Below are 21,259 nucleotides of genomic sequence, written 5' to 3'. Positions count from 1 at the left end.
AGCAGTTTAGGTTTTAATGCTTTAATTTATTACACCTACATAATAGGTGGTGAATTGTCCATTTAGAGCTGCAGTAGAATAATACTATCGGCACGTACATTGAGTGTAGACCATTCACTGCATCGCCTCTATGCATTCAATTGAGTCTTGCTTCCCGTGTATTTAGTTTTTTTTACTGTCAGATTTTTGAAAATAGTTCTCAGATGATTAGCTCTGACAGCCTTAATCACCCACACTCCCTAATCCCGGCGCTATATTCAGTCTTCAATGGAAACAGTAAAAACATCTAAACTGGAGGACCAGGAAGGCTGTGTGACGTGGTTTAAAGCTCTGGGAGAAGTGGACCTTTACATTTCTTTTGCCAAAGAGACGGTGTCGTGGTACAGTAATGTGTCGTGGTACAGTAATGTGTCGTGCTTATAAACTGAGAAATTTCAAAATTGTAGCCACTGTCGACGGCTGTTTTTATTGCACTACACTCTTAAGAGGATGGAGTATGTGAGACGAGGCACAACAGTGACTCATTTTAAATGTTATAACATTGAAGCAAAGACGACAAATGTTTTGTGACTAATTGTTGTTGCCTTGTTTTTGTGCTTAAATTGAACATCATTGATTTCTGGGTCTTTCAGCAACATGTACTGCAGTTCACTGTCATTAGATTATTATTTCTTTCATGTTTGTTTTTTATTGTAATGCTTGTCAGTCTGTTTTTTTTTTGTTGCTTTTTATGTAACATTTGGAAGCCATAGCCAGGTGAGGATTTAAAATTCTCAGGACGAAATGTAGTAAACAACGTGTTGCTCCGTGTCTTTTTTTAAATATAAAGAGAAACCACCAAGAGCCAAGTTAAACTACAGTGTGTAATTATTGATATGGAATGATAAGGATTTTCTGTCCACCTCTGAATGTAATGTGTTTCAATGTGTTACTCTGTGGAAAGCCATTGATTATGGACAGATTTGGAGCTCTTAAACATTACATTTTTATATTTGATTGATTTGATTTATAATACTCAATGAATGAATTGTATTTGAAAAAACTAAACATGCCAACGACTTAAAAGTTGTGGATTTATTGCTTCATGATCAGGAGTTTAAAAGGCATTAAAAATAAAATGGAAGAACTTGCTGATGCTCCAAACTGTCTGTAGAAGACTGTTCCCTCTGCTGCAGCAGCTGCTGGGCGTGTGAGTGTGAGTGAGTCTGTGTGTATGTTGGGTCTCAGGGAAATCCTTCTGGTATCGAGGCAGTGCAGAGTGACCTTTGCCTTAAATGCTCAGCAAAGCTCAGAGCACCGCGTATACTTGACTCAAATGTATGCAAGGCTGACGTTCGTCTACTTTTAAAAGTCTTTATAAGCCCTAGCTCATGCTGCACATGCACTACTCTGTGAAGCCTCCAACATAAAGGACAGTGAGGGATCAACGGATGTTAAACTCGTATCTAAGACGTCTGAAGTTCAACTCAAAGGGGTTTGCTGCTCTGTTTTTTGTTTAGTTGACTGGATTTACATGGACCGGACTGCAGAATGAAACTATGTATGTGAGCTGCAACGATTAGTTGACTTATCGATTTTAGAGGATTTATAAAAAAACAAAATCCCCAACTGTTTTGATAATCGATTAATCGTTAAAGTAATTTTTCTCATGCAGAAATGTCAGACGACTGTTTAAAGCCTCTCAAATATGGAGATGTCCTGCTTTTTCTGTTTTCTATCATATTAAAGTGAATATCTTTGTGTTTTGCACTGACAAACAAGACATTTCAAGAGTTTTTGTTATTTAATTACCTTGGACATTTTTCTCTTTTTGACATTTTATAAACCAAACGATTAATCCAGAAAATAATCGTCAGATTAATCGATAATGAAAGTAATGCTTAGTTGCAGCCCTGTGTGTAGTGTGCTATGAAATGTTAATTGGGAAGAATAATCCCAATTTGAATGATCTATAGTCTCTTTCTGTATACTTGAAATCACTGCATTGTTAATAATTGTAAGTACTCTATTTAGAAAATCCTAACCGATTTTAGTTTCCCTGCAATAATGTATCTACATACGTCCATCTAAATGCTGCTCCCTGATATATAAAGCACTGTACTGCTTTTTGGAAATAAAATCTCCATGTCTTTAGAGTCTTCATGCATGTTCTTTACGTCACTTCAAACAGATGCTCTCCCAGATACCTAAACCAGCACAATTTATCGTTAACACTGGTTTATTTTACAGGCCGCTAGCCAGTCACTATTCGGGACAGACCTGGATCCTGAGGGGCCTACGTTGACCCCAGAGGGTACCTCTGACCTCTTTGGCCACTCCGGAGAGTGCGGGGCGCCATCCTACAGCAACATGGAGGAGGTGGACTAGTCATGGAGGGGACTGAATGTAATCCAGGGAAGCTACTCCTCTGCTAAAGAACCTCAACAACAACACGGCGCTGTGTCACAGGTTGACGGTGCAACGCTGGAAGAGCTGGAGTGGTCTTTGAGGATCCCACTGCACTCACTTGTTAAAGACGTTCAGATGCACATATGTACTAACTTGACACACATCATTGATATACTTGCATTAATATACTTACCCATTGGTAATAACTAACTATATGTTATTTTATTCATTTGGTGTATATAGTGACGCACAGAAGTGACCACACTTCTGTGATCTCTGAGCTCCAATTAGCAGCTCATTATAAATTCCTGCAACAGGAATCCCTCCTCAACGCCAACAGAGTGGAAAGGCCGCCAGGCTTCCACACACCGACGCACCTTGTGGTCCGGTCTGGAGATAAAAACCTGTTAATCTCTGACTAAAGCCACGGTCGATTATGAGAGCACATCTGGGGAGTGAACATTGTTGTAATGTGTGTAAAAACATTTGTTTGAGGTATTGCCTGGGTAGTTTTGTTTGTTGCAGGGTATTCCTTAACTTTAATTGAAATGGTAGCAGCCTATGTAAAGAAAAACAATGTGCTGACCTGCTACTCGTTTTCTTTTTTTAACACGGAGGACATGCTTCTGTCTGTTGTCGCTTTATAAACTTCATTTGGCTTCTGTTGCTGTAGCGTTTCTTCTTTCTTTGTACTTTTAGATATTCAATCCTGTGGATGCAATTGTCAAAAGCTTCAGTATAATCTGAAATGTGCATGACTGCATGTTCATACAGGTTGTATACCCCCTCCCTCCGTCCCAGAAACCTTTTCTTTTCATTATTTCAGTTTAGCGTGAGTTGTCCATTCACCCTTCCTCTCCTTTGTAATAGACTGCGTATATAAAGTGGGGATCGTTTAGAATGCTGCTGTGGATACATATAAATGGTTAATATAAATAAAAACAATTTTGAGAACTGCTTACATTAATGGTTTTGTTCTTTTTTTATGGTGTCGGTAGACACGATAAACTATTGTCGTAGCATAGCTATGTTATAAGATGCCTGTTTCTTATGTGTCTTCTTTCTGTGGTACAAAATAGAATTGAATCAAATGGTGAAAATGATGCCACAACATAAACACAGGATAAACAATAGATGCACTATGTCACTGATAGAAAAACAATATGAGCAACAACAGAAAAAGAAACAATCAGGCAACCAGACGAGGAGCACAAGAGAGCGAGGGCTGAGGTTTAGATGTATTCTAGTGTTTTGCCTTCATTCAGCAACTTTAAGTAGTTATAAATCAACACTGTAAGAGGGATCACTGCCTTTCCACTTACAAGTATGACTATGATATTTACCCACGATAATCACAAGATTATATATTATACACAAGATAAATTCTATCTTTGTAAACAAATGAGAATGTTGAATGAATGTTGTACGAATATCTTCCCGACATAAATGTTCATTTCAAAAGTAAATGGTCTGAAGAACAAAAGAGGCAAATGATTCACTTCAATTCAAATCTTTCGTGTAGAAAATCACTAACAGGGTAAATTACAGATACTATTTGAAATGGGTTTCTTTGACATCATGAACAATAAAAAGAAAATGACTGTCTCCTTAAAGGGAACTCTGTATTGTCCTGTACAGAGCACGAGTTGAAGTCCTCCAAACCAGTACAACTGTTCTGTTATCACAGTCTGTATCTACTAGATTCACTGTTTGGTAATTGGTTTTAGGTTATTTGGTTTATTTTTCATTTGTTTGGTAAAATGTACCACTGAGGAACATTTGAGATCTAATTCTAATTTCTTCAATATTTCATTTGATATTATGGAAAATAAATTGTGTTTTATACAAATGATCACTAACTGTAAGGTGGTTCCTCCTTTAGACCACGAAACATCCTGGAATATTTGATATTTAGTGACATAACATGGTTTTAAGGATATATCCTATGATGTAATGGCCTCAAATGTATTACAATTTATAGAAACAAAACATGAGACAGTAATAGCCTTTATCTTTGTTCAGATAAACAATAATTTATGATTAATCTGAAGGTTTTTTGTTCTATATATCTGGCGAGAAAAGTTGGTTCATGCTAATAGTATATGCTTGTGAACTCATTCATCTTTCTAACCATGGAGCGTTGTGACATTTGAGGTCTAATTATACGGAATAACTCAAAACACCTGTGTGGTGATGACATCATCATCATCTGTGTGGGTGTTTAAATCCCACTGTAATTACTGTGTAGACCAGACCTGGGCATTGTACGGCCCGCGGGCCACATCCGGCCCTTTGGCCGGCCCTGTCCGGCCTGCGTGAGGAGAATCGTAAATTATAACATATATGAAAAAGTATATATATATATTAAAGGGTGCTATATTAAACAGCACCCTTTTCAAAATAAAAGGAACACCATTGTATTGTGTGCATGGTGTAAATAACTTTCTAATTATTTTGAAAAGGGTGCTGTTTTTCTTTATTTACGTATGCGCGCCGCGCGCGGGAACAGCTACAAGTGATGCTGGCCGGCTAGCCCTCAAAATGTTCACTCATGCCAAAATAAGAAAGATTGATACAGAATGCCGCGTTTTCAAGAAAACATGGACTGCTAAGTATTTATTTACAGAAGTCAAAGTAAAGCCGTGTGCTTAGTTTGTGGTGCGCAGGTCGCTGTGTTCAAGGATTACAATTTGAGTCGCCGTTCAAGAACTTGTCTGATGAAGAGCGGGAAAAGGAGTCGGGTACTTTGCTAGCTAAACTGCAAAACCAACAAGGACTTTTTACAAAGCATTGCACATCCAGAGATGCAGCTGTCAAGACAAGTCAAGTCTTATCCCATAAAATCGCTAGAAAAAGTAAACCGTTTTCTGACGGAGAGTTTATCAAGGAGTGTTTGATGGATTCAGCAGCACCCGGAGAAAAAGGAGGCATTTGAGAAGCCATGCAGTCAATGAAAGGGACAACAACAGGGAGGGATTTGTTCACGGAGGTAAATGCATGTGTGGACAAGTTGGGACTGAAATGGGACAAGATGGCAGGCGTGACAACGGATGGTTGTCCAAATCTGACGGGGGAAAATGTTGGACTTTTGAAGAGAATGCAGTATGAAGTGACAGAAATGAACCCTGAACAGAAATGGGTATTGTTGCATTGTATTATACATCAGGAAGTGTTGTGTAAGTCAGTTCTACAAATTAACCATGTTGTTGATGTTGTAACTAAAATAGTTAACTTCATCAGGGCAAGAGCTTGTTTGATGTCAAGCACTGTGACATACAGTTTGTTGCACTTTGAGGAAAATGAGACTGAACATCTTGACAGGCTACCACGCTGCTGTCAGGTGGCTCAGCCTGGACAAAGAGTGGGACCTGAGAGAAGAGTCAAGACTTCTGTGTGAAGAAAGGAAAAGACGTCCCACAGCTTTCAGATGCAGACTGGATGGCAGACCTTGGTTTTGCTGTAGATGTGACTGCACTAATGAATGAACTAAATGTCAAACTGCAATGCAAGGGCCTTTTTGTGCATGAAATGTACAGCGCAGTGAAGGCTTTCATGAGAAAGTTGCAGCTTCTCAAGCCAAATGGAGGACAACATTCTCACCCACTTGCCAACACTGAAGGAAGCCACACCATCAGCTGATCACCTCCACAGGTACTCATCCATGTTAGAAGCACTACATGGTGAGTTTTGGAGGCGATTTCAAGACTTTAAAACAGTTGAGAATGAAATGCACATGATGTTTCCCCTATTTACATGCAATGTGGATGATGCACCCAGTGATGTTCAGCTTGAACTCATTGACCTGCAGTCTGACACACTTCTGTCAGAGCACTTTAGGTCAGTCTCACTGCCTGAGTTTTTCTCTTCCCTGAAAGAGGAGAACTTTCCACACATGAGGAGACATGCTCAGAAGATTCTGGTCCTCTTTGGATCTACCTACATATGTGAACAGACATTCTCAGACATTCTCAGATCCTCTATCACTGATGATCACCTGTCAGCTGTCCTGCGCATATCCACCTCAGACATTCAACCAGATTTCAGTGCACTTGTTCAAGCCCAAGACAGACTGGACTTTTCTCACTGAACAAGTGAAGTGAACTGAAAAACATCAAAAGCACTTTTTGCTTTTTGTATAGAGTTGATTACTTGCTTATCTTTAACATACTGTAAAACACCTTTTCAGTATTGGTTTGTGAAGAATACTGATGTAATGATTGTTTTTACTGTTTATTACTTCTCTAGGAGTATTTTCCTATTTGACCCACTCCACAATTTCATATATTTATTGGAAGATAATATCTTTATTCTTTTGATTACCAGCAGCAGCTAATCAAAATATATAATGTACTGCTTTTTACAATGGGAGAAAATTAATATTGAGCAGAATTAAGTTCAATTTATTGCCAACACAGCTCGGGTTTCTCATGTGACCCCTTGTAAAAATGAATTGCTGTCATAAAAAGGGATGAATAAGTATAATGTCATAAGCATGTCATAAGAAGTTAAAATATAGTTGGCCTATCTCATCAACAATGTCACAAAAAGTGATAGTAGCCTATGTCATAAAAATGTGTCATAAAAAGTTATTGTAAAAATGTCAACTCTATTTCATAAAAGAAAGTCACTCTTGAACGCCACTAAATGCATTACACCGGAAGATGGCGCTCTTTCCTCCGTGGTAGTGTACAGCTATAGAGCCGCAGAAGAAGAAGGCGATGTCATGGAGGAAGTGCCGGTAAATAACAATGAGTCAGACAGCTGAGCAGGTTAGGTAGCAAGTTGTCGTTGAAATACTTTCAAACCAAACTATCGTTAGTTGTAACATACCTATGGCGGAGTTCGGTGAGAACAATGGCCTCGAAGCTGAAGAACATGACGAGACAAACAGCAGAAATGTCCCCGAGCCTGTGTGCGGACCAGGTGACCCCGCGGTGACAGTCCCTCGGGGGCCGGGGTCCTCAAATCATGATCGGAGGAAAAAGTTAGTCCTGCATATCGACCTCAACAACACTATACTGGTGTCGGACTCCGTGATAGCTCATGGGACAGAAGCTTCCCTGGAGCATTTCCTGTCGACTGTCACCTGGGGAAAGATGAGCAAAGGTAAGCTGGTTCTAGTACTTTTCCGTTTCACACCAGGGTGTTAGGGATGTGTGTTTGCTCGGTCAGCGAAGTTATTGTTCTTGTTGTGCACACGACACATTCAATTTAAGAATCTGGCACAACAAAAAAAGAGTCCTTCTCCTCCTATACTTTTCCTGGACATATAAGTAATGACAAGCTGTCAACCAACTATCGATGACATAACTATAACTAGGTCTTAAGTCATATTTAATGATATGCTTATTCTACTGATGTGAAAGGGAACATTACAATAAGTAAGGTTTGGTAGCATTATGGTCCAGAGCCATCCATGGCAGAGTTTATTTGTGGAGCATATTCAAATGTTGTTCTTCTATTTTTATTTGTTGGCTTTTATTTCCCATCTTATGTTATATTTTCTATGTATTCTATTACATTTTATTTTAGTCTATTTTCCCTTATTTTAAAGTACTCGTGAAATGTGCTATACAAATACAATTGATTATTATTATTATTATTATTATTATTATTATTATTATTATTATTGTTGTTATTATTCCAACATTCCTATATATGTCCTAAGTACCTAAAGTGATAATACTACTACCGTATAGCTACCTTAAAGTCATCAGAGACAACAGATCAATTGAATCATGAATGTTATTTACTATCATTTCCTTGGCTGCATGACTGCATTTATATTCTGTATATATTAACAGATATTCCATTCCATTGAGAGCTCCAGAACTTTCACAAACACCTTGTTCTCCTCACTTCTATGCAGGAAAGTGGGAATGGCTGAGTGACTCGACCTCCCTGCTCCCACCGTGCGATGGTGCCGTTAGTTACTACTCTCATTTTGGACGGACGGCAGGTTTCACCTCTGCTGCGGGGAGACGTTTCCGCGGGATTCTGGATGAGCATCTGGATCTGCTCCAATGGCGCGAAGGCACCAAGGCAAGCATCATTTAAGAGAGAACGGATAAGAAGGCCAGATGGAAAGTGTCCGTATAAAGTTTGACAACTGATGCTCTTTTTCTGTGAGACGAGACAAACCTATGGTGACACATATACACCCGATTATTAAGTGAAGTTAAGCATTCAGTCGTACATCCTGCAACTAGTTACCTTATTTTCAAGCAGCGTCCCCCAGAAGTTAACAATTATTATCTGTCTGTCTGTCTGCAAATACTCTCACATAGTACTGGACCATCAGCCTAATACGTTTTGTGCACATTAATGACTGTATGCTCAAGGACCTTTCGTGGTCGCAGTGATTCAAAACCTTTGAAAAAACCATTGTATTGACTGTTTTGTACTGTCATTGTCATCAGTTCCTTACCCGATATGTTACGATCCACTAAAGTCAGGCACGATACAAGATGAATAAATCCCCTGACAGAGATCTGCACTGTTCTGACTGCATCAATGATGTGAGGGGTATCTTCACAGCTCCTAATTAACAATCTTACATCATGTTTATAATCATTCATGTGAATTCAAATACTTGGAATTTGAGGAGTAGCTTAAGTAAGTATTTTTCTCTCACAAAGAAAATTGAATATTCTGTAGCCTTTCCAGTTGCCAGGAGCTGTTCAGTCATGCAGATCAAACCCCATGGTGTATTAAGTGTTCAGGTCACGCTTGTGAATCTACACTGGCAAACTGGATAGATGGTAAAGTTTCCGTATAAAAATAATTATTATGATTTTGTGAACGGTTTTCTTTGTTACAACCTTTCTATAGCATTCTTGATCCCCGATGCAAGTATGTGTCACTGACTGCTCCCTGACTCTGTTCCCTGCAGGGGAACAAAGAGCTGTATGTAAAAGGAGCGGGGGGGCAACTGTACCACTGGATCCTCCCCTCCTTCTTCCAGCTGCTCAGAGACCTGGTGCAGGAAGGAAGAGACTTTGCCGTCATTTTTCGTACATTTGGGAACGACCTCCCTCGTGTGCTGAGTGCTTTATCCAGAGCACTGAATGAAGGGGCTCATCCACTGTTCCCTGATCTGTCTGATCTCAAGGTGAAGTACAATCACACATTCAGTGCTGATCAATGTTTATTCTTTTAAGTTCTCCACTATTACAGCAACATATTTTCCCCTAGCTGACAGTTTGGGGGTAATTCACCGGGGTATGGTATAGCCTAATATCACTCACACTGTCTTACAGCAACACTTCCCTACGCAGATGCAATAAGTAGTAATGCTATTTATGTACTTTAGGTTTCCAACATGCTTCAAAGCTATAAAAAAAGACATTAAAAAGCATTGGAATTCATATTTAAATAAATAGGAGCACAAATGGTTAAAGAACGAGAACACATTTGGACAAGCAAATCAATAAAATGCTTTTGATGTGATGAGATATGGCTGAGTTAGGAGAAACTCCTAATACAAATCTTAATCTTTAATCTATACTTTGATTGCGCTCATTTAATAAAGTTTCAGTCGACTCACTTACAAATGAAAACAAAACACCGGAGATGATGGTTTGCTACTTGGACACAGCCGTCTGAAGGAATCATTCAACAAACCAAATATGCAATTTTCAGACCCCAATTTGTTCAACAGTGCACATTGAATAATTGCCAACTAAAATAATTGCATAAATAAAGGTCATTTTATTTGATGCAGTGACGGATGCCCTGCCTCTAATAAACACCACGGCCATGTAGAGGATCTCCGTAACATTTCGAGCCTCTCTTCTACACAACAGCAGAACAGAAGGCCGCTTTCAACGCTTTCCCTCTCACTGTAAATGGGGCATCGTCATTAGTAGCTTATAAGAGTATTAGTCTGTTTTAAATATTTTGTAGTTCTAATTAGGTCAGGGCACTTCCAACACAAGTGAACACCCACACCAAGAGAGGCGTACCTGTCACAAAGCACAATATTCAATGTGCTGCCGAATGGTATGTGAGAGCCCTCAAATACCATTATCTTGTTCTCTTTTACAACCATGCCATATTTGCTACAATATGCTTCAAGGCATTTGACGTTTTTTTTAAATTAAAATGTCTCTTAATGTACATCAGTGTGCGTCAGTGCAATAAATCCAAAGTTAATCGGCATAATCTGTCATAAATCTTCCAAGTGCCGGCCTCCCTGTTTCATTACATTACCCACGTCACCATGTTCCACAAAATCCTTTCATACTAATTCAATATATCTTTTCTTCCAATAAAGTCCTATCAAGTGTTTTACTTGCAGTGTGCACATAAATACATTTAATTCTTCCTTTCTCCCAGGAAGATCAGGAGGATGCAGACTCACAACAATAAGCTTAGGTTCCATAGACCCCTTTACAGATCAATCCTACAAATAACCTAACAAGTTATTATCTTGTTTCATTCCCACATGCAGTGTAGTGGCCTGCACTTAAAACAAAGGTCTGGAAAATTATCATTAGCTTCAATATTTTTTGCACACTTAATTATAGCCGTGCAGCAAATATGTAAGTACTTAATATATCCCAACATTGTGTTCAGCATCTTAACTGCAGTAATAAGATCAACACTTGTGTGCTGCCCCCAGTTAGTCGACTAATTGATCGTTTTGGTCTTAGTTGAGTTAGATTTCTTTAGTCGATTAGTCATTTAACGCTGAATTATTCCCAAGAAAGTTATGAGCATATTTCCGGTAAACACAAGAATTAAAGGTGTGCTGTGCATGATTCCTTGTGGATAAACTCAGTTTTACAGATCTGTTAAGTCAACTAATCGATTAGTCAACAAAATCGTGTCAGTGTTGGTGGACTTAAAAGTTCTTACATCGAGGTCAAACCTACAATACTCTGTCACAAACTGACAAGTGAAGAGTGAAGATTTTCTCTTGAAGATCATGTCCTTATTTGTCCTTTAACATAGTCCTTTGACGTAGTCCTTTAACATAGACCTTTGACATAGTCCTTTGACGTAGACCCTTGACGTAGTCCTTTAACGTAGACCCTTGACGTAGTGTTTTAACATAGACCTTTGACGTCGACCTTTGACGTCGACCTTTGACGTAGACCTTTGACCTTTGACTTAGTCCTTTAACGTAGACCCTTGACGTAGTGTTTTAACATAGACCTTTGACGTCGACCTTTGACGTCGACCTTTGACGTAGACCTTTGACCTTTGACTTAGTCCTTTGACCTAGTCCTTTGACGTAGACCTTTGACCTTTGACTTAGTCCTTTGACCTAGTCCTTTGACGTAGGCCTTTGACGTAGTTCTTTGACGTAGGCCTTTGACGTCGACCTTTGACGTCGACCTTTGACGTAGTCCTTTGACGTAGACCTTTGACGAAGACCTTTGACGTAGACCTTTGACCTTTGACTTAGTCCTTTGACTTAGTCCTTTGACTTAGTCCTTTGACGTCGACCTTTGACCTAGTCCTTTGACCTAGTCCTTTGACGTAGGCCTTTGACGTAGGTCTTTGACGTAGGCCTTTGACGTAGGCCTTTGACGTAGACCTTTGACGTCGACCTTTGACCTAGTCCTTTGACTTAGTCCTTTGACGTCGACCTTTGACCTAGTCCTTTGACCTAGTCCTTTGACGTAGGCCTTTGACGTAGTCCTTTGACGTAGACCTTTGACGTAGTCCTTTGACCTAGACTTTTGACGTAGACCTTTGACTTAGTCCTTTGACTTAGTCTTTTGACGTCGACCTTTGACCTAGTCCTTTGACCTAGTCCTTTGACGTAGACCTTTGACTTAGTCCTTTGACTTAGTCCTTTGACGTCGACCTTTGACCTAGTCCTTTGACTTAGACCTTTGACTTAGTCCTTTGACGTCGACCTTTGACCTAGTCCTTTGACGTCGACCTTTGACGTCGACCTTTGACGTCGACCTTTGACCTAGTCTTTTAACGTAGACCTTTGACGTCAACCTTTGACGTCAACCTTTGACTTAGACCTTTGACCTTTGACGTAGTCCTTTGACTTAGACCTTTGACTTAGACCTTTGACGTAGTCCTTTGACGTAGTCCTTTGACGTAGACCTTTGACGTCGACCTTTGACCTTTGACTTAGTCCTTTGACTTAGTCCTTTGACTTAGTCCTTTGACTTAGTCCTTTGACGTCGACCTTTGACCTAGTCCTTTGACGTAGGCCTTTGACGTAGGTCTTTGACGTAGACCTTTGACGTAGGCCTTTGACGTCGACCTTTGACGTCGACCTTTGACGTCGACCTTTGACGTCGACCTTTGACCTAGTCCTTTGACGTAGGCCTTTGACGTAGACCTTTGACGTAGACCTTTGACGTAGACCTTTGACGTAGACCTTTGACGTCGACCTTTGACCTAGTCCTTTGACGTAGGCCTTTGACGTAGGCCTTTGACGTAGACATTTGACGTAGGCCTTTGACGTAGGCCTTTGACATAGACCTTTGACGTAGACCTTTGACGTAGACCTTTGACGTAGACCTTTGACGTCGACCTTTGACCTAGTCCTTTGACGTCGACCTTTGACGTCGACCTTTGACGTAGTCCTTTGACGTAGACCTTTGACGTAGTCCTTTGACGTAGTCCTTTGACGTAGACCTTTGACGTAGACCTTTGACGTAGACCTTTGACGTAGACCTTTGACCTAGTCCTTTGACGTCGACCTTTGACGTCGACCTTTGACGTCGACCTTTGACTTAGACCTTTGACCTAGTCCTTTAACGTAGTCTTTTAACGTAGACCTTTGACATCGACCTTTGACGTCGACCTTTGACTTAGACCTTTGACTTAGACCTTTGACTTAGACCTTTGACGTAGACCTTTGAGGTAGACCTTTGACGTAGTCCTTTGATGTCGACCTTTGACTTAGATCTTTAACATAGACCCTGCTCCCAGCAGCACACTTTCTCACACATGGTTTTGTACCTTGCCTTTTAGCTTGCTGGAGTGGAACACATTGATTTTGAGAGGAGAGTGGAATGGACGGATGAGTTGTCAGAAAGTGAAGCTGTCAGACACACTGAATTGTCTGGTGGAGAGCACAGTGCAAATCCTATTCAAACAGTCTCCTGTCACATGCTGTTAATGTATTGCTTCAGACAGACAGACCGGGGGGAATCAATCACATGATGTGATTGTTCAGTTGGTTTTCCTGTCTCCAATATTATTTTTGTCAAGTCTGGGAGATGGGTGCAGTGGGGAAAACATGTCTTATTGAAGCAGTACACTAAATCTTTGGGTTATTGGTTTTTACCTTTTCAGCTAAGAGACCACACCACTTAAACATGTTTCTTTTCACTAAATTTCACAACATTTGACCTTTTTCTTCTTCTTCTTTGCTCACTTGACAATTGTATTAAATATGAACGTGATGTAACTTTTTCTGACGTCTGTGGGAAATATGCCAGCATCTCTGCTATTTTCACAAGTTGGTGTCGCTTCCCCTCTGCTACGTAGCCAAGATGGCGACCATTGAGGGTGAGACGTGTCCAGCGTTACAAACACAACTTTTTGGGCGTTATGAGTGCACTGTATTTTGCCATACCTGTCAGTGTGAATGCTATGTTACGTACTCAAAATAGCAAGGGTAAGTATGGAAGAACACAGACTGAGACACAGCGCTGGAGTCTACAGCACAGCTAGCATCTCTGTGAGGATGTGCTGAGACACAGTGCTGCTTTCAGCTAAATGCTAATGTCAGCATGCTAACATAATCATCATGACAATGTTAACATGCTGAGGTTTATTTAGGAGGTAATATTTAGCTTGCTCAACATCGTAGTATTATTGCATGCTTACATTTTCTAATTGGCATGAAACTCAGCTGTGGCGTGTGAGTTTGCAGGTATTTGGTCATAAAACAAAGTATCAGCCAAAAAGGTATTTTGATCTGATGATGGCGCAAGATCAGAAGTTAAAGTGTCACTAAAATGTTTACAGTTGTTGAACTGTAAACATTTTAGTCGGTAGATGTCTGTGTCATCAATGTATGTACCAAAATATCCATCCAATAGTTGCGGAGAGATTTCAGTCTGCACCAAAGTGGTGGACCGGCCGGATGTCATTTCCATATTCACGCTGGGCAAATGCCTGTATATACGGATAAACGTGCAAGGGGTTTAACACACACCCACCCACACACATCCTCATTTCTATCATCGGTAACGCAATAGCACGGACTCACATGCTATTTTGTGAAAGAAAACAAGGTAGTGACTGACGTGGCCGTGCTGTTTTTGATGCATCTGTTACGGTTTAAATTGAACCCGCCATTGAACCCGCCATAACACAATCAGAAGGAGCGTTTAATGCTGATATCACAATTAATTAAGGTGAAGTCTGCCAGAGGCCGAGTATTATAACAGAATAATGTCACAGGAGTTAGTTTTGGTTTTCTGCTTACCGCAGAGTTCAGAGCGGTCCTCCCTGTGTTTCTCTTTCTGACTCTTCTTGTGTCTCTCGGCTCAGATGAATGTGAATGTGACTCCAGGGAAGATCCGCTGCAACAAGAAGGGAATCGTCCTGACCCGAGCCGAGGACAGCATGTCGACTCGTGACGGAGAACGAGGGCTGTACCAGTACTTCAGCTCGGCTCAGGGCCTGGGGGGCTTTCAGGACCACTTCGACTGGTATGCAGAGCACCCTTCAAGCCACCATTATTGTGGCCTCATTCCCTTCATCCAATCTTTTTCACAATCGGTCTGTGCCTGTTTCTCGTTCAGGTGGTCCAGTAATACCTTCTCCATCCGTGGGGGTAAGCCGCTGTGGGTCGACCCCTTCGACCAACATGTTCAGCACATCTTCATAGACGACAACATACGACCGAATGACGAGAATACCATTGTTCATCCCAAGGTACTGTCACGTGTTCATCAACATGAACACATCAACCACTATTGTCAACCACAAGCATTGTGACGACATTAGGTTTTAGCACAGTTTAAAGGGATCGTTCACCTCAAAATCTAAAAATCTTACCTGTAGAGCTATTTATGAAACTAGATTGTTTTGTGAGCTGCAGAGTGTCGGAGATATCGGCCGTAGAGATGTCTGCCTTCTCTCCAATATAATGGAACTAGAGGACACTAGGTTTATCGTTTTCAAAGTGCCTAAAAAAAGAAAAACATCAATGTCTCTTTCCAGAAATCATGAGCCTCAACTGAACTCAAGATGACCCACAGACCTTGTAAGTGAGCAGTTCCATGTAGGAACTATTTTCTTTGACGAGCCTCTCGCCCATGAGTAGATGCACGCTTCCTTCTCCGCGAGGTTACGTTAGAATTACACTTTGTTACCTTTTAGCTTCTTTCTACACCGTTTCTAAATCCTAAAGAAGTTTCCATCTTACTTAATCCTCACATGAGAATTAACTTGTCCTAACTGTTCGCCCCCCCTGCCCCTCTTTAGGGAAATATGCGTGTATATTCCTGTGCATGTTCACAAATGGACGTATTCTAGTCACTGATCCCCTAATCTGTGTTTGGGACTCTGCTGTACTGCCTTGCTGCTATGAATAACTGGTTTCCCTCGTGTTTTGTTATATACTTTTTAATGACTTAATTTCTAACTTTTTCTCTCTCTGGTTTCATTATTATAATTTATTACAATTCTTGTCTTCATCTATTTTTGTACCACATTTTATTTTATTTTACCTATGATCTTTGTTATTTATATTACAATATTATCATTCTGTCCCTGGAGCAAGGGGCCTGCAGGATGGAGTGTAAGCAGGGGGGTTAATGGTGTTCTGGGTTTAGAAATAATATTGTAAAAACATATAATGCCTTGTGTCCTACCCTTCCATCTGTGTACAACATACTGCTGCGTTTTCTTCAATACAAATGGTTTCTCGTGTGTTTGTGTTTCCCAGGTTTTCTTGGAGCTAGGAGGAGCAGAGACTCGTACAGCCTGCACCTCTGAGCTCTATGACATCACACTAGTCCAGACCGACCTCCTGCAGGCCATCTCTCAGCCAAACTACTTCACTCAGCGCGTCCACATCTGCCTGGAAAACTATGAGAGCAACCTCCAGCAGGGGGCAGGCTAGAGCACAGTTCAACTGTATGTCTGTTTGTCTATGTGACAACCTCCACTTTAGGGTTCCATATACCCACACAGTGAAATCCCAGCACAGACAGAGAGCAGCTAGGGCTCTGAAACACAGGAGTTCATCAAACCACACATGGGAGAAGGTTGAAGGTTACAGGAATACATATGCAGATAACACTTATTATCTGAAGACGGCAGCTCGATAAATAGGATTTTAATTCATCTCAAACTGTTCAAGCAACACGCATACTTTAGGAGAGCAGTACAAGGATGTCAGCTTATACAAAGGGCACTACACGAATAGATTGTACAGTCCTAGGGTGAACCCTACAAAAAGAGTTTTTCACTGGATTAAGCACTGAAGTGGCCTCTTTGCATCAAAGGCTCTCTGACTAATCACGCCGCGGGATAATTGGCCTAACTCCTCTGAAATTTGTGTCAGACAGCATAATTGGGGTCAGATATGGTGAAAAGAAAAAGCCTTCAAGTGTTGCGTTACTTGTCTAGCGAGTAGAATCCACCAGGGATTCACTTCAGCTCTTCATTTGCCATCCTCAGGGTTTCATGTAGCTTCTCTCTTAGCTTGTTTTAACTTCCATTGTTGGCCGTCGTCTTCATCGTATACATCCACTCCGAACTGCAAGGTAATACTTGAATATGTCCATATGACTGAAAAAGAATCAGATTACTGAGTACAGTGTATTACTTCAAAGCGCACTATAATTACATTATGAAGGCATCAAAAACATTACTAAAATAAATAAATATATGTATATGTATAAGTATATAGTGTATATATATAATATATATATGTTTGATGTGTGTATATATATATATATATATATATATTGTGTGTGGGTATGTATGTATGTATGCTATGTATAGTATATATATATAATGTGTATGTATATCATATATATATATATAATGTAAATATTATATATGTGTATCTATAATATATATATAATATATATGTATATTATTATATATATATATATATATATATATATATATGTATATTATATGTATATATATATGTGTATATATATATATTTATATATATTATTATACAAAAGTAATATCTATAGTCATCATTAGGTTAAACATGGTTGGGAAGTGATGTTATTATTTAAAAACTCCCTTGTGTGACACATTCAATAAGTTTAAATTTGTGTGGACTTTTTGTTTTTAAGGGTTTAGGATTTATTTATTTATTAAGCTTTCAGGGAGATTTTTAGTTTCATATTTTCTCAGGTCACAAAAAATGTGGAGCAACACCTGAATGCAGACTGCATCAATAATCTGAAGAAAAAAACTCAATTGCAGGTTTACAGTACGAGAACAGCGTGATGGTAGCAGCATGTCGAGCACTGATGCGAGTGAATACATTGGTGAGAACATTGCAAAGCTGGGATGGAAAGCTTTGTTCTTATTGGGGGGATTTTATTATTGCTATGGCTCAGAGTTTCAATGTGCGAAACATAAAATGCTCGACTCCCACAAAAATGAAAACATCCGGATCAAATGATGTCAAACATCATTTGATATAATGATGTTAAACAGTTACTAATTCTCATCAAAACAGAGTTCACTGTTCGTTTTCTGAAGACAAATATGCAATTTATGAATAATTACTATTTAAAATGATGTAAAGCCAGTATGAATGTTACTGGTTTTATTCAAGACACCAAAACAAACGCATTCCAGTTATTACATTTTTCTTTAGAATTCTACTGAATAGAAATCCAAAACTTGTAGTCTGTATATAAACCTTTTAGATATCCAAATGTATTGGTTTGATCATCTAAAATACAGTAAGCTATATAATAGCTATAGTACAATATTTCTGAAATTGCTTGTACATGTTGCGTCGACTCAATGATTTGTAGGATTGGCAATGCGCATTGAAACCAATAATAAGTCAACTAATATGATGTAGCAGGAAGACTGAGCATGTGATTTGGTGTTTTGCACTTTGTATGTAAGGACAGAAATTTGTGGTGACTCCGCTTTGCATTAAGAGTATTGAAACTGACGGGAGCCCTCAGAGAGAATTTTTCACCAGAAAGTGATTTAAGAGCAGGTATGGCTGGTTTTGCCAGGATAATCTCCTCAATTTACTTAATTATTTTTAAATCTGTGAAGTGGGTGAAAACAAAGTTGTTTGTTGCTGTAATACTCATTTTGGCCACAAGAGGCTAAAGTGTACCACCACCCCATGTTCTAAATAGCACTTAAAATCCTTCACTTTTTCTTCTAGGTGAGTTTTAATTTCCCCATGCACTGTAAACACAAGGTGCATACATTGTGAGGGAAAGCTATTTTAGCTCAGACTTAAATGGATCCCCAGAATTGTCTTTCTCGCTTGTCTCCCAGAGCTTCCGTAGCCCTCTCTCTCAGGAGTTGTAAAATACTTTAACATTGTGCATTGAAGTCTCATCCGCATTACATTGAATTCTGAATCTCACAGGTTTTTGAAAACAGTCTATTTTTTCTGATGCTAAATATTTCCATTCGGTGTTAAATAAACAGCTATGTTTTTGTTGTTAAACTGTTTGGTGTTTTGCATAATGACCAATGTGATGATTGTTAGCATATTAGAGATACAGTAGGTATTACATTGATCTGACTCCGTGAGTGTGAGTTGTGAGTGTGAGTTGTGAGTGTGAGAGAGACCAAGTCAGGTCTACTCGGGATTAATTTAAGAAAGCACAAAGGATGGTAAGTACATTAAGTTGTGCGTTGGTATGTTGTAGTGAACATCCATACATACTTCTCCTTCTGAGCAAATCTTCAACACAAACACATGGATCAGCACTCTTGGAGTTACTTCAAGGGGAAATGAGTGGGGGCAGGAAGTGCTCGTGAGATATAGATAACATTTATTCTCTGGAGTTTTGCATGGAAATAAAAATGCATAAAACTGGGCTTGAAGTGAGGATTGAACGGGTAATTGTGCACTTTGTGTAATGGACTGTTAGGCAGAGGTCAGACACATTCGTGTCGCTGCTGACTATAAACAACATTTGATGATTATCTTTAAAAGCAGATGTACAGAAGGGTCAGCTGGAACTGTAATATAACATTTTATAGATCCATCTATTCCTGTAGTGTATTCCTCGGCTCTAGTTTAGTTCTGTTATGTTCTACTTTGCTCTGCTCTATCAATCATTAGCATAGTGATCCCACATGGAATCAGAATTATGTTAAAGACTTTTGGATTACTTAAAAATCAATCTCGCAAAAATATTGCACCTTATGCCAAAACATTTTTTGTTCACAATTACAAATATTCTGTATATATTGGTCTTACAGTTGGTCAAATTAAGTGACCCTTACAAAAAAAAGTAGTGGCACAAACTGCAAGTGTACTGAGTGTGTGTTTCAGGAGGGAGTCTTAAAGAGACAGGCGCTAAAACGGAACGTTCCAGACGGAGAACACGGGGGACACAGAGAGTATGAGAATAATAATGTGTTTTTACAACATTAAAGCATGCAAACATGTTCTAGTAGAAACTCAAAATACAAGTATGAACCTGAAAATGAGCATGACTTGTCTCATTTAAACTGAATGCGTGCATGTTTTTTTTCTGTGGTTTGTGTGGCTTCATCACATGTTGGTTCCATCATCCGCATGAGGGCAGCAGCCTCAGCTTCAGAGGCAGCACATCCTTCCCTTCAGGTGAGTGGAGTTACCTGATCGTGGCGGTGCGCGGTGGAAGCCTGAAACCAGCATATCAACACAAACAGCAGCTGGCGCATTTACATGTTCGAGTTAAAGGGGTGATGCGTCTGATGTTGTCACTTTAGAATGGTGGAGGGGCAGCTGGCACTGAGTGTTTCTGGATGCATAAATACGCACTGGTGAGTGAGGGGAGGAGGAGGCAGGAGGGAGAGAAATGTTGAGTCAGTGGGAGGAAGGAGGACGCTGGATTCTGTCACTGAACAGGAACACGACAGGAGCGAGATTTTCCACTGCTGTCCTCTGCTGCTGACATGCCGTGTCCAAACATTTACGCGGAGCTGCTCCAGCGAGCTCCGACGCGCCGCTGACTGCGCCTGCCCGTCCACCTTCCGGACCAAAAGGTAAGGACTGCTGTCACCAAACTTTCCACCTCTCTGTGCGTCATTTGTCCGTATGGAATAAGACGCAGCCAGACGGACCTTTCGTAGCTGCTGGGAAGACTTTAGATTGGGAAGGTCGATGCAGTGGGCGCCACCTCTGCGCACATGTGGCTCTCATTGTTGTCGGGCGAATGGACATTAAATCGGTCCGAGGAACAGGTGTGGACACTTATAATGTGTTTAATGACGTGGTTGGAGCGATACAATGGTGGACGAGGTTCAAGCACAATATCGCCAGAAATCACTTTGGACGCCATGTCTAAAATAACTCCATCACAGGTTATAATGTATCCTTTATCTATCCTCGACGGTCCCATTGAGATCCACGATGTCTTCTCCCAGGGAGTCCATTAGGAGTTTCACATACAAACAATGTCACATGTTAAAACGCATAAAGGCAACACAAGGGACATAGTAAGGCTTGTATTGCAGGACGTTCATCTCCGTCATTTGTTATTGTCGACATGAGGAGCTTTTACAAGTTCCCATGGCAAGTGATTTGAGCTGCAGGACTTAGTAAAGTGATGCCCCTGTGTTGTCATGGATTTGCATGATTTATTTTGATGCAGAGTCAGGGCTTTAGTGAAAAAGAGGTTGCAGGGCAAATCTGTTCAGCTGTTTAGTGAGATGCGTCTTTTTCTAGACAAGCGGGGCTATCTGCTGCGCTGCCCAACATCTGGCTGCG

General features: G+C 40.1%; 2 protein-coding genes across 3 annotated transcripts in view; both read left to right on the top strand.

Moving 5' to 3' along the window:
* Positions 1–3,349, top strand: part of usp19 (ubiquitin specific peptidase 19) — a 29,636-nt gene extending 26,287 nt beyond the window's left edge. The window contains 1 exon segment of the mRNA XM_029435042.1: positions 2,230–3,349. Coding sequence (XP_029290902.1) covers positions 2,230–2,367 — 138 coding nt within the window. The 3' untranslated portion in view covers positions 2,368–3,349.
* A 3,772-nt stretch (positions 3,350–7,121) lies between these two features.
* LOC115011163 (uncharacterized) lies at positions 7,122–17,193 on the top strand. Of its 2 annotated transcripts, XM_029436179.1 has the most exons (7): positions 7,122–7,494; positions 8,258–8,430; positions 9,281–9,499; positions 14,869–15,029; positions 15,123–15,255; positions 15,544–15,586; positions 16,271–16,404. In XM_029436179.1, the coding sequence occupies exons 1-6, from the start codon at positions 7,221–7,223 to the stop codon at positions 15,550–15,552; spliced, it is 969 nt and encodes a 322-aa protein (XP_029292039.1). In that variant the 5' UTR covers positions 7,122–7,220; the 3' UTR covers positions 15,553–15,586; positions 16,271–16,404. The 2 variants fall into 2 exon arrangements, with proteins under 2 accessions (XP_029292039.1, XP_029292038.1); XM_029436178.1 differs by lacking the exon at positions 15,544–15,586 and having other exon boundaries at positions 16,271–17,193.
* The last annotated feature ends 4,066 nt before the right edge of the window (positions 17,194–21,259 follow it).

The sequence above is a fragment of the Cottoperca gobio genome, chromosome 7, assembly GCF_900634415.1.
Source record: "Cottoperca gobio chromosome 7, fCotGob3.1, whole genome shotgun sequence".
In the NCBI taxonomy this organism is placed as follows: Eukaryota; Metazoa; Chordata; class Actinopteri; order Perciformes; family Bovichtidae; genus Cottoperca; species Cottoperca gobio.
Note: the sequence above shows the minus strand (reverse complement) of the source record. Positions and strands in the feature narration are given on the sequence as shown.